The 14,585-nt window shown below is 44.5% G+C and overlaps 1 protein-coding gene across 2 annotated transcripts in view; it reads right to left on the bottom strand.

The window, feature by feature from the left end:
- TRIB2 (tribbles pseudokinase 2) overlaps nucleotides 1-14,585 on the bottom strand; it is a 66,214-nt gene that overhangs the window by 21,511 nt on the left and 30,118 nt on the right. For both annotated transcript variants that reach the window (XM_033939729.1, XM_033939726.1), the window contains exon 2: nucleotides 9,628-9,920. In XM_033939729.1, coding sequence (XP_033795620.1) covers nucleotides 9,628-9,782 — 155 coding nt within the window. In that variant the 5' untranslated portion in view covers nucleotides 9,783-9,920. The remainder of the gene's footprint in view (nucleotides 1-9,627; nucleotides 9,921-14,585) is intronic.

Below are 14,585 nucleotides of genomic sequence, written 5' to 3'. Positions count from 1 at the left end.
GATTCCATGTGTGCCATGAGAGATTCCAGAATTTTACTTTATTTTCAAAAATTTCCTTCATAAGTATACACTAGAATAGACATGTGTGTCACGTAAACAAGAGTCTGTCAATGTTATGAGCCTCTGTGTGTGTAAGGATACAACCGCTCAGACAAGTATCATTCTTTGGCATGATAGTTTTCAAGGCCCAAATGGAAAGCAATTTTTTTTTTTTGCAGTAGTTATCCTCCTTTTACTAAGCTGCGCTAGTGGTTTTAGCGCGTGTGCTAGACGCTAATGCCACCATTGATCTGGCATTAGTTTTTCGCGCATAGCGCGGGATTAGCACACATGGCAATGCTGTGTGCGCTAAAACCGCTAGCGCACCTTAGTTAGCTGTGACAGAAATTAAATCAAAAAAAGAGGACAACTGCAGATGGTGGATGATGAAATGCACGTTTGCTTGTCGACTATCGAGCCGCGTTTTGTGATAATTTACATTCAAAAACAAGCACATCCATCACATTGATTAGCGATTCTGTTCTATTACTTTAGTTTCACCATTGTTACAATTACCCACATATAACTTTAAAAACTTTAAATAAATAACTCTCAAATTTAATTTTTTGTTGGTTTTGCAATTTTATCTTTTCAATTATAATGTGCCACAAAAAAAACATTTGCTCCATTTAGTGTGCCGGAACTAGAAAACTAAATCCTCTAAAACTAAATCCTTTTGGTTTCTACGATACGGTTTTCTAAGCTTGTGTATAAAGTTTACCAACTTATCCCACTGAGAATGATGCTGCAGTTCCAACTGTGCACAGCAAAAATAATATTCCCCTTTGTTTATTTAAGCCCTATTAAAAATGCCATGGAATTTCAAACCTATGCAGTTTGCATTAACAGTGAACGTCAACAGGTCTATTTGATAGATGTCAAATGTATGTGGTTTTATCTACAAAGCAATCTAAGTGTACAGTAAAGAAGCCATGACATCTGCAAAATAAGCTTGAAAGTGTTTAAAAAAATAGCATGCCAAAAAAAAGTGCCAGAACAGCAGTTACAAGTGCCATGACCAGATCCAAATCAAACAGAACACCGAGGAAGAGCATTAACACAAGGCTCATTCGGGAATCTGCTGACATGACATTACCACTGCATGATGTATAGGTTCGAGGGGCCACTGAAAGTTTCTCAGCCCAACCAACAAAATTGGGGCAGCCTCTAGGGTGGGCTATACACTTAGACCAGCCATTTCCCACTTTTTTTTTTTGTTCTGTATTTTCCAACAGAACGAAAAAAGTGGGACTACCCCAGCTTAGTTGCTTGGGCTGAGAACTTTTCAGCAGCCCCCTCGAATTTGCTTTTGGTTCCACAGTTTGTCTCTTGTAGGGGGATAATTACAAATTAAAACATTTGCCCCCTAATACTATAATCTTAGCTAGGATTATAGAATATAAGTGCTTAAGCAGGTGAATGTTACATTCATGTGCAAAACACAGGAGGAAATTCTGTATATAGCATTCAAAACTGGGTGCCAAAACAATTTGGAATTATGCATTAGACTGTAAGCTCTTTTGAGCAGGGACTGTCTCTTCTGTTAATCTAGAGCACTGTTTGAATCTGGTAGCACTATAGAAATAAGTAGTACTGGGTTTCCCCAAAAATAAGACACTGTCTTATATTAATTTGGGGCCCAAAAAAAGCCACTAGGTCTTATTTTGGGGGATGTCTTATTTTTTCATGTACAATGATCATCTCGCCCTTCCTCTCCTCCATCCCAATTCTTCCTATTTCCTTTCTCTCCCCCACATGTGCAGCATCTTTCCTCCCCTCCCACCCATCCCCTTGTGCAGTATCTTTCTATCCCTCCCTCCCATCCCTTGTGCAGCAGAACCCTTACAGCTTCTATCCCTCCCTCCCATTCCTTGCAGCTTCTATCCCTTCCGTCCTCCCATCCCATTAGCATCTTTCTATGTCCTCCCGCCACTGCCGTGACCCCCGCTCCCTCCCCTCCCCCCCGCCACTCCATCTCTCCCTCCCATCCGAACCACGAGACAGAAATAAATGTATCTTATAACAAACTGGCAGCGTCGGCAGCAATCTAGACAGGCTGCTTCGAGGCCTGGGCCGTTCCTCTGCCGCATCACTGATGACGTCATCAGCAACACAACATAGGAACGGCCCAGGCCACGAAGCAGCCTGTCTAGATTGCTGCTGACACTGCTGGTTTATTATAAGGTACATTTATTTATTTCTGTCTCATGGTTCGGATGGAAGGGAGAGATGGGTTGGCGGGAGGGAGGGGAGGTCGGCGGGGGGGGGGGGGAGAGCACTGCTGCTGTCGGCAACTAAGGCTTATTTTTGGGGGTAGGGCTTATATTAAGACCTACCCTGAAAATCATGCTAGGGCTTATTTTCGGGGTAGGTCTTATTTTCAGGGAAACATGATAGTACTAGTAGCAGTACTCTTCTATAAAAGGCATGCCAGTTCTTAATTGTGCCAGTTCCCACGGCTAACTTTGTATACCAGATGTACGTACACCTGCTGAAAGCTGGTGTCAATGCTGGTGTCCAAGTCAGACACACTTATCCAGTATTCTGTAAATACATACATATCTTTTCAGAACACCTCTGTGTTTACACATGCCCCTCCCATGGACACACCCACTTTTGGAAGACATGCTTTGGGCATTAGGAACACAAATTTTAATGAGTGTCCAGTAACATGAAGTATTGGCTAAGGGGACCCAATTAAGCTTAGCCATCAATATTTGGATGGCCCCTAAGATAGGAATGCAAAAGCAAGAAGTAGCTGAAGGTACCACCACCACCCGTTGAGCTGACTCTCCCTTGCTTTCTTGGTTCTATTTTACAAACCTCAAAGCTATTAGGTAATGATTAAAAGGTTGGGGGATGCCTACTGAAACTATTAAGATGTTCTCTGCTTTCTCATTTTTAATTTCACTTATGAGTTGTACAGCTCAGAAGGACCCATAAGAGCTGCCCACACGTCTCTCAGGTGTACAGTAAATGATTTAATATGTCACCAACCAGATCTTTCCCTGCTCAAATCAAAAACACAGTTCTTTCAGATCCACAGATAAAGGTTACTGCCTGCATACCACAAACTTGAATTTGGATGTTTTCCTCTTAATTTTTTTGGGTGACTCAGCTTACACTGCACCAAATCTTCCCTAAAGCCGATTAACAGCTTGACTCCTCGAAAGCTGTTTGTTCAGTATTCATGCTGAACAAGGGCAAAAGGTTACTGCCACTATGTGTGAATCAGCTGACTGCTGTAAAATCTTGGGCAATAAAGGAAGCCATTCTAGAATAGTTACTAAGTCTGTACAGGCTAACTAATAATTCCTTGGCTAAGAATTCAACCGTTCTCAAATTCTGCACTTATATACTGTTTTCCTTCCTACTCATACAGTACACACCTTGACATGCCAAAATGTAGACTACAGGAGACTCTCTGGTAACCGGAACTCAAGCAACCAGAAAAAAAAAATCAAATAAAAACTGTAATATTTTACATAAAAATGAAAATAAAATCCATTTCTGGTGGAAATTTAAGTGTAAACTTGGCACTCCGTACCTGAGTACACCCGTGCTTTGCCTACCGCATGTCTGGTAGTTTGTCTGGAACAGTTTATGGTTTGGCATAGTATGGGGCAGGGATAGGCAATGCCGGTCCTCGAGAGCCACAGGCAGGTCAGGTTTTCAGGATATCCACAATGAATATGTATGAGATGGATTTGCATGCACTGCCCCCTTGAGATGCATTGCAAATCTATCTCATGCCTATTTATTGTGGATATCCTGAAAACCTGACCTGCCTGTGACTCTCGAGGACAGGAATTGCCTACCCCTGGTATGGGGTATAGTATTAGTTAGGCCTATTTTTAATAGTAACTCTCAAGCAACCAGAAACTACATTTATCTGGCATCTATGAATCCCCATGGGTGCCGGTTAACTGAGAGTCTACTGTAATTCTTTTTATTTTTATTAGGTATCTAATTTTTTTTCTATTCCTGTTACTCCAGTCTTTGAAATATAGCTGATGTGCTTTTAATGATTATTGCTTCCAAGCAGTAACTTTGAAGCATTCTTATAAGGGGTGGGGGTTTTGTACTAGAGAAAACACCCTTATAGGGCTCTTGTACACATTCAACCAACAATTAAAATATTGGGAGTTATTTTGGACCAGCATCTGACTATGAAAAAACAAATAGATGTTATGGTACATAAGGGTTATTACATGCTATGGAAACTGTGTACCATTAAACCTTTTTTTGAGTTTTCTGCTTTTAAACTTCTGTTACAATCTTTATTATTGAGTCTTTTGTATTATTGTAATATTGTGTATTTAACAATTCCCAAGAAAGACATGGTTAGACTCATATTGATTCAGAATACAGCCAATGGAGGCTCGTGTTTGTTTAAGTTGGGTTGCTTTTGCTATAAGGTCATGTATGGTACCGCTCCATTTTATATGGTTAATAGATTCTCTCTAGCATTGTATAAAAATCGTACACTTCTCCCTCCGTATTTGTGGAGGGAGAAGCAATTGCAGTTTTGATTATTCACAGTTTTTAGCTTGCTGGCTCCTCCCCCCAAATTACTTGCATAGAGAAATCACTGATTCCAAGCTTTTACAGAGAAAATCGCCGATTCCCGGCACTTTCTTCACCGTGTTTTGTCTCTCCTTCAGGAACAGGCCAGGTCTCCCACCATGTTATGCGCGGTTTCACCATATTCAAGATGGTTTTGAATAGAAAACAGCGAATAATATATGAAAAAGTTATTCGTGGTTTTTCTGTATTTGCGGATCTGTTAATTCCCTATCACAGCAAATACGGAGGGAGAAGTGTAGAAAGTCTCACGCCCTATTCACCTTTCCGTCAGTACAGGGCTGTAAAAGTAAGAAATTTCTAGACCATACTTTAGCATTCCAAACAGCTTCACACGACAGAGAATTTCAATTGTTATTGCTTGGAGCCTGTTCATATAAACATTTCAGAACTCAACTGAAAACTTATCTCTTTTCAAAATACTTGGTCAAATAATTTCTTGCTGTTTTAGTTTATAATCTTTTGTAAACCGCATAGAACTCATGTTTACGCAGATAAAACGCATGATGTTATGATTTTGAACTTTATATGCTTCAACGAAGGAAATTAACACAGTATTTTTGTGTGTGTGTGTATGGGAGGGGCCTGCCGGCAGGTGGTACTCAATTTGCAGTTAGCACAGAAGCACAGGAGCAGATTCTAGAAACGGCGCCTAAGCATGCCTACTTTATATGCACTAGAGAATGACACGGTGAACAAACACAACAGCGACCCGTGGTTTATCCGCCCTTCTCTCCATGGGAACGGTGACCAAACTTCTCACCGCCCTTGAGAATAGTAAATATCCTTGTCCCCACAGTGAGAAACACCCCATCATCCTTTACCGATATTAAACATGGCTTACGTGGTTCACCAAGCCTGCATGCTGTTTTAGAGCTCGGCAAAACTCACTGTTTTTATATTCACCCCACCAATCTTAGAAACATAGAAACATAGAAAGGTGACGGCAGAAAAGGGCTATAGCCCACCAAGTCTGCCCACTCTACTGACCCGCCCTATCAAGTCTGAGTGTCTTACTAGGCCTCTGTAGGGATCCCACGTAGATGTCCCATTTATTCTTAAAGTCAAGCACGCTGTTGGCCTTGGCCACCTGCTCCAGAAGCTTATTCCAGTGCCCTACCACTCTTTCCGTGAAGAAATACTTCCTAATGTCACCCCTAAATTTCCCTCCTCTGAGGTTGAGCGGATGCCCTCTTGTGGCCGAGGGTCCCCTGAGTAGAAAGATGTCATCTTCTACCTCGACACGACCCGTGATGTATTTAAACGTTTCAATCATGTCTCCCCTCTCCCTGCGTTCCTCCAGAGTGTAGAGCTGCAGTTTGTTCAGTCTCTCCTCATACGAGACACCCTTGAGCCCCGAAATATTCCTAGTGGCCATCCGCTGAACCGACTCGACTCTAAGCACATCTTTGCGGTAATGTGGCCTCCAGAACTGCACACAGTACTCCAGGTGAGGTCTTACCATGGTTCTGTAGTGGCAATATGACCTCAGGTTTCCTGCTTACGAAACTTCTATTGATACATCCCATCATTTGTCTTGCCTTGGATGATGCTTTTTCCACCTGATTTGCAACCTTCATGTCTGCACTGATGATCACTCCCAAGTCTCGCTCAACTATCGTCCTGGTCAACGTTTCTCCATTTAAGGTGTAGGTTTTGCATGGATTCCTGCTACCGAGGTGCATGACCTTACATTTCTTGGCGTTGAACCCCAGCTGCCATGTTGAGGACCAGTTCTCCAATGTAAGCAGGTCCTGCGTCATACAATCCTACAATACATCTTGAAGAGAACGCATCCCTCAGTTCCCCTGGCTCCCCTCCAAATTCCAGTGGCTTGTCCTTTTCTTCTCGTTTCCTCTCCCTGGAGTGCAACATTGGAAGAGGGGAAGAGCTGAAGTCGGCAGCTTCGGGAAGTCCTGCCAGCTCAGCTGATCGGCGATACCCCTACGATCAGCTCGTTTGGCACAAAGACCCCCCCCCCAATCAGCAGGAGGGATGTCTATTCCTTGCTTCCTCACAACACCCCCGATGCCCTCCACCTCCCGCCTGCCTGAATGACCACAAACCCTCCAGAACCCCCCACCTTGACTGGAGTCTGGAACGAAGACCAGCAAGAGGGATTCCTTCTCTCTTGCCAGCAAGCCCGTCTCTTAAAAATGGCAGGCCTTCCCAGTGCTCCCTGGGAAGCACTGGGAGAGGCCTAAGGCCTGATTGGTCCAGGTGTCCAAGGCAGGTATCCAAGGCCTCCTACTTAGGAGGGGCCTTGGACACCTCGGCCAATCAGGGCCTTAGGCCCCTTCCAGTGCTTCCCAGGGAGCACTGGGAAGGGGAAGGCCCACCATTTTGAAGAGGCAGGCATCCCTCTTGACAGTCTTTGTTCCAGACTCTAGTCAAGGTAATAGGGGGGGGGGGGTTTCTGGGTGTTTTTGGTCATTCATGCAGGAGGATTCGGGGGGGGGGGGGTGTCGTTCAGGCAGGAGGGAGAGGGCATCCCTCAGAGCTAGAGCTGGAGCTAGAGAGGAGAGATGTTGGACCAATGGGAGCAGGGGCTAGAGGGAAGGAAGAGAGGTGTTGGATCCTTGAGGAGTGTTGAAAGAATGGATGAGAGCATAGGAACAGGGGCATAAAGGGGAACACTTTATAGGGGTGGTATATGGATACAATCAGTGGGGCAATCCCAGACATAGGAGGGTACATTGGCATAGAAGATGGCTAGACATGAGGGAGAAGAGGAATGCAGAAGAGAGATGATGGACTTGAGACGGGGAGCATAGGGACACAGAGGATTGGCACTGGACACGGAGGGGATATGGACACAGAATAGTGTTGATGATGAAGGCAGGGAGATGAGCATAGGGGAAATACTAGAAGTATAGGAGACCGAGTGGGAAAAGACATATACAGAGATAGAAGATGAATGGTGAGCTTCATCCGGAGTGCTCATTGTACTACAGGTACCTGGAGGACAAAGGGATTGAGGGGTAGAGATAGGAGTAGAGGTAAGTAATAGGGATAGGATTAGAGGCAGTTACAAAATTAGTCAGGGACACTGTTCAGGCAATTAGGCCTGATGGGCCGCCGCGAGAGCGGACCGCTGGGCAGGATGGACCTCTGGTCTGACTCAGCGGAGGCAACTTCTTATGTTCTTATGTACATTTACATAGAATTATCAGAGGATGATACGAAGCACAGGAAAGACCGCGCAGAGCCATTATGTGAATTGGGAGCTAAAATACTTCAATGCTAAACTGGTTAGGACTGGCAGCAGATCAAGTTCGCAGCCTGGGAGTAACCCTAGACGGACACCTATCCTTATCCAACCACATATCCCAAGTAGTCTCCACCTCCTTCTACTACCTTCGCCAACTGAAAAGGATCAAACCCTACATCTCCACACCAGACCTCGCCCAACTCCTATATGCATATGTCCTCTCCAGAATGGATTATTGTAACTCGCTATTCAACGGACTAAACAAAAATAATATCAAACGCCTCCAACGGGTCCAAAATGCAGCCATCCGCCTCCTACACAACCTCAACTACCGCGATTCCATCTCCCCGGCACTCCATGCTGAACACTGGCTCCCAATTAGCCAACGCCGTACTTTCAAAGCCCTAACAATTGCCCACAAGAGAATCTACTCCACCACCCCCTCCTACATAAAATCCAAACTTCCCATCTACAACCCCACTCGCACCCTCCGCTCAAAGTCAGAGACACGCCTATGCGTCCCCCCCGGAAGATCCCTGCTCACAGAAACTGCCCACAAACGATCCTACATCCACTTCATTCCACACCTCTGGAACCAACTTCCCCCCCAACTTAGACAACAGAACTCATTATTAACATTCCGTAAATCGGTAAAGACCCTCCTCTTCAACTAAAGATCTCCTCTGTCTCTCCCCCCCTTAGGCCCCACCCTCCACTCTCCTATCTCCTTCCCGAAATTCCAGTATGACCCTCTCTTACTCTATCCACTAACAAATTGCACCTATACGCTTATAACTTTCCTTAAATTAAACTACTGTATTTCCCCCTTCTCTCTCTCTGCTTAATCTCCCTGTATTTAATTCTCTCCAAAAACTATAAATCCAATCACTAAACCTGTTGTACTACTTATATGTCTAGTTACTCCGCACTGTGTATGTTCATTTGTAAACTGTTCTGAGCTATTGGGAGGACGGGATAAAAATCTAAATAAATAAATAAATAAATAAATAAATAAATTTAGCGTTGATAGTTAAAAACACAGAAAGTTTAGAACATCGGGGCCTGAGTTAAAACGCAGTAAGTGCAATGTGTTTCATGCCAAAAACTCTCCACACCCATTCAGTACTCATGCTCCTCCCAGTTCTGCCCCCTTTCAAAAAAAAAGTGGCCGTAATGCACAAATGACCACATTCTAACTGCAAATATACCACATATGGCCAGGGCAGGATTAACCAATAGGCCAGGTAGGCACACACCTAGGGCTCAAAATGGTCAGAGGGGTCCGATGAAGGAGAGCATCAACATTGTTTTTTCCAAACGGTTTTTTTCCAGCATCGATCGGCAACGCGGGCCCCACCCATTGACGGAAAGACAAGCAAGCAACGCGGGTAAGAAAGGCAACGGGAACTGTAATTGTGCAAGCGGTGCTGCTTGCCCAAAGCTTCCCTCTGACGCAGCTTCCTATTTCCGCCTGGGCGCATGGTGGGGTGGGGCGGGGCAGGGGGGCCCAGTGTACTGGTGTGCCTAGGGGCCCTCGACGAATTAATCCTGCCCTGCATATGGTTGTTAATGAGTCAGTGCATTAGCTATTAACATGCACTAACCAACACGTTAACAGCCTAACCCACTTTAGTAAAAGGACTCATGTCATATGCAATAACATGACAGGCACCAGTTCATGATCTGTTCACTCCTCAAACCGTCACTGGTCTTGACTATTACATTTAACTACCCACAGCAATCATCACACGTCTAAAACTAAAGGCATCTGGATCGTGAGACTGAAATCATACCTTTCATCGTCTTTGAAGACAAATTTTCTCAGCTTCAGATCTCGCAGAACCAGCCCGCCGTCGTGGCAGTGTGCTACAGCTGAAGCGATCTGATAGAAGAGCTTGGCAGCCTCTTCTTCCTTCAACTTTTTGCAGGTACGGACGAAAGAATGCATGTCTCCATGGCTCTTTTCAAAGAACACATAGGTTTTTGTTTCTCCAAGAATGATTTCAGTAATTTGGTTGATATTGTTGTGCACAGGCAGACAGAAACAAGGTGCCAAAGACTCCTGATAGCAGCGAATATCAAACACCTAGAACACAGGAAGATCAAAGTTAAGCAAAGAAACCAAGAACTCTATTTCACATAATATGAACAGTGTCAGATGGTTCTAGAAAATCAGCATTTTTATTCAGCACTTCAAAAAGGGACCTTGTAACTTAGGGCTAGAGTCGCTAACCTCACGGATTCAATCCGGTCCGTTAGCGATCCGATCCGTGAGGTTGCCGGCCACCCGATTCACGACGTGATCGCATGCAAATGGGGGGCGATCAGAATCACACCCCCAAACGACCGCACGGATCGCTGAACAGTGATCCCAACGCATGCGCAGACCATCTTCTTTGCCTGTAGATGGTCTACACATGCTTACAGAGCTTTTGAATTTTTTTTTTTTACTTTTTTACTTCACGAGCCCGTGGTTTTAACCCGCTTTAAACCTGCGGGTTAAAAACATGGGCTCGCACTGCGGGGAAGGGCATGAGAGTAGGGGCAGAGAGCAGGGCAGCAAGAGTAGAGTCGGGGCAGAGAGCAGGGCGGCACAGAGCAGGGCAGTCAGAAAGGACCTGAACGACTGGTCCTCAGCAGTCACTTATTTTTTTGATCGTCCAGCCCAGTCAGTGTCCCTCTTTTTTTTTTTTTTTTTTAGTGAATCACTGCCTGCCTATATTTGCATGCCGTTCCCCCTCATTTGCATGTGCGGATCGGATCAGGAGAAAAGTTAGTGAATCGGGTCGGGGTTGCTAAGTGATCGCAAAGTGGTCGGGACACAATCGGTGTCCTTAGTGAATCTAGCCCTAAGTCCTTAATAAATCTGGTCTCTTTACAGTTTGTGTTAATACCAAATCTTAAATTTAAGAATTGACAGTGAATGCAGGTACACATTTAGATGAATTTAGGAAACAGGGAACAGAGTTAAGAAATACTGTGTTCAAGAAAAAAACACAGTAACAAAGCACACTTGTTTCCAGGAAAGGTAACAATGATACCCTTTGTACAGAAGGATACAGTACATAAAAAGAGAATATAAAAGACCTGTTTATATTGTGCTAAGACGAACAGCAGTAAGGTATATCATGTTCATTCATAAAAGCTGCTTCCTTACTCTTCCCAGCACGGTTGAGCAACATTAAGAATGAAGCCTACATAAGGTTAGTGAGCCCAAAGTCACTTAGATCAAGCAAACAGCATACCAAATGCAAACAGTGAAAAAGAATTGCATGCCCCATTTATAAGTGGTGGCAGCAGGTACCTTCCCCTTTGAAACCAAAATTGATTTTGTCCAATGTTCTTAGCCTTTTTGCTCATTAAATAAAAAGCATCATTCTCCAGTAACAGACTTGCGTCCCAGTGCACACCAGCAGAGTAATGAGCTGTTTCATGGCAATATAATTTATAAATTAAAAAAATATATATAAAAAGGAAAGACAATGGTGTTCATAATCAAAAAATTTTAACGTTCAATCCCATTCCTCATGTTTTTTCCCCTTATTTGGTTTTTCTTTTTTTTCCTAATTATGAAAAATATCAATATTGTAACTGTCTTCTCGTCCTTTCCTTCCCTTATGTATCTGAGTCTGTTTGTTTTGTCAGTTTGCTTTTAACCCCTTTTAAAATTGTATAATTAACTCTTGACCTATCTTATATTTTAATGTTACTCGCTTAGTATGTAATAAGCGATTTATCAAATTTTAATAAACTTGAAACTTGAACTTGAAAAGTGTCCTAAATCGGCACTTCGATGTCCTAATTGCCAGGACATCAAAGTACCGATAATCAAAACCATTTTTACTGGATGCCTAGCAAGGTGTCCCAGCCTATGTGCGACAAGAGCTTGAGATGGGCACGGTGGAGGCGTATTAAGGGCAGGTTTCGGGCATGCATAAGGGCTGGTTAGACTTGAACATCTTGCAGCAATAATCAAATGTTCTATAAGACGTCTTGGATGGAACTTAGACGTTTGGAGCTAGATCTGTTTTAGAAACGTCCAAGCGCCACAAAGGTGCCCAAGAAGACCACTGTATACATCAAGGTAAGATACCCCCACACTTCCCCAGTGCTCACTGACTCCCTTCTACCACACAAAAAATGAGAACAGAAAGGTACATACCTGTCTAACAGCAGCATCTGGTATGGGAAAGTCTATCAGAGCAGCACACAGGTGTCATATGTAGCCTTGTGGGTGGGCTAGTGAACCATAGAGAGGAAGACCCAGACCCATAAGCCACTCTAACCACAACATCTATGGTATTAAGTATGAGCCCATCAAAATCCACCCAAACCCTACTATGCTGTCATATACTGTAGGTGCCACCTGCAATCATAAGGGCTACTGGAGTGGTACATAGGTGGGTATAGTAGGATTTGGGGGGGACTCGCTACAAATTATAAAGGGGTTATGGTGAGATATACGTACAACTGGCACCCTTTATGTGAAGTTCACAGAAGTGCTCTCTAAGATGCCCCACTGCTCTGTTGGGATATCTAGGTGGCCAATTCATTACTATACTAGCCCCTCCCACATCTAAATGGTCTGGATTAGGACATTTTAAATATGGATGTTTCGGTATTCGAGAATGGCCAAAAAAGTTAGACGTCCTAAAGGCCAAGACGTCCAAATAGGTCATTTAACAACAACAAAAAAAATTGGATGTCTAGTGGTTTTGAAAATGGATGTTTCCCTTTTCCCCGCCCTGATATTTAGACGCACTATCGAAAATGCCCCTCCACAGATATACTGTTCCAAGAAATCTTGGTATCACTTCCCTCCCCACAGGTTCTTTCAAGGAAGAGTGTGGAGGCACTGGCACTTCTGCTCCTCCCCTTGTACCTCTTTAGTTCCTCACCGGCGTAAGCAGCATCTCCAACCTGCTGCTCGTGCCGGCCTCATCTCTCCTTCTGAAGTCACTTCCTGTTTGTAGAACCAGAAATTAACATCAGAGGAAGAGCCGAGGCCGGCGTGGGCAACAGGTTGGAGATGCTGCTTGCATTGGCGAAGAGTTTAAGAGTACGGTGGGAAGGCACGCACATGGCAGGGGGAGGGGGTTCGAAGAGGCAGGGAATGGAGAAGAGGGTGGGGGCGCCACTGCCCCAGGTGCCTATCCTTGCTGTGCCATTAATTCCTATTCAAAGCCCCTTTTATGAAGCTGCATTAGGGTTTTTTTTAATCACTGACTGTTGCAGTAAAAGCTCCAACGCTCAAAGAATTTTTTTCAGCTTTTACCTCAGCAACAGCGATAAAAATCCCTAACTCAGCTTGATAAAAGGGGGCCCAAGTTACTTTTTAATCGTGTTTCAATATATACCCGTATATACTCGGATATAGGACAAGATGGCCCAAAAATTGGGGTCTCGTCCTATATTCAGACATCATCCAGTGACCACCAATACCCTCCCAAATTTGCTGCAAGCCTGCTGTTAGGCCGGAACAGGAGGGATCCCTCCTGTCTCCTGTCCCGGACGATATGAACAATATTTTGCACACACACACCCTCCCCTGCGTACCTTGCAGTACAGCGGTGTATGGGCAACAGCGAGCTTTCTGCACTCCTGCCCAATGCTGAACCCCTCCTTCCAATCTCATGGCCAGCAGCCATTCAGAGAGCGGCGCAGGACAAAGCGGGAGCTCAAAAAGCTTGCTCCTGCATCACTAGGCATCAAAAAGCTTGTTCCTGCATGCCAGGTGCGCCGCTGGCTGTGACATTGGAAGGGCAAGGAGAGAAGGGGGCTGGGTGCAGAGCCTGTAGGAAATGGGGCTGAGTTCAGAGCCTTACAGGGCAGGGAGGGAAGGGGGCTGGGTGCAGAACTTGTCCGGGAGGGGGGACTGAGTGCAGAGCCTAGCAGGGGAGGGGACACTGGGTGCAGATCCTAGCAGGGCATGGCACTTGAAAATTAAGCCCCCATCTTATATTTGAGTCAACCATTTTTCCTCCTTTTGGGGAGCAAAAATGGGGGTCTCAACATATTTGAGTATATACGGTATATGAGTATACATATATTTTATGTACAATTTTATGTTTTCTTTTCATTTCAATAGAAATAATTTAACCACATTTTTTAAATATAATTTGGCATACTTTTCAAAAATTGTTCATCTTTGCAACTCCCCACCACCACACACCAGCCCAGGCCAAAACAACTGCTGGTCAGAACACATCATGACTTGCACATCTGCTTCCTTGGCTTAGAGCAGTGTCTTGCAAACTTTATCAAGCCGTGGCACACTAAATGTAGTGGACGCAGATTGAAACATTAATAAGTGTTGACGCAATGACATCACTTGCATGCCTGACGTCATCACGTTGACGTCCTTGCATGTGCAAAGGCCCTACAAATGGATTCTGAGCTGCCAGTGCGGGTTGCCAGAAGAGAAGACATGCAGAGCGAAGGAGACGCGCTGACACCGGCTAGCTGCGAGAGGCACATCCTGTAGGAAATCAGCCAGCACTGACGCTGCTCCTCCTCCCCTGTGTCTCGCGGCACACCTGAAATCTCAGGAGGCACATAGTTTGCGAAACACTGGCTTTCAGGGAACATTGATGCCAAGCTTGGTAAAAGGGAATTTTGACCATGTGCAGAGGAGGTTTGAGGGTCCTCATCAGCTGGAGTACAAAATCTGTACGCTTCCCAACGAATATTTCCAAATTAATGATGTGTCTTTGCTTATTTGTAAATAGGTTGTCTCAGGGGGATATGATAG

This window comes from Geotrypetes seraphini, chromosome 3 (assembly GCF_902459505.1).
Source record: "Geotrypetes seraphini chromosome 3, aGeoSer1.1, whole genome shotgun sequence".
NCBI classification, from domain to species: domain Eukaryota; kingdom Metazoa; phylum Chordata; class Amphibia; order Gymnophiona; family Dermophiidae; genus Geotrypetes; species Geotrypetes seraphini.
Note: the sequence above shows the minus strand (reverse complement) of the source record. Positions and strands in the feature narration are given on the sequence as shown.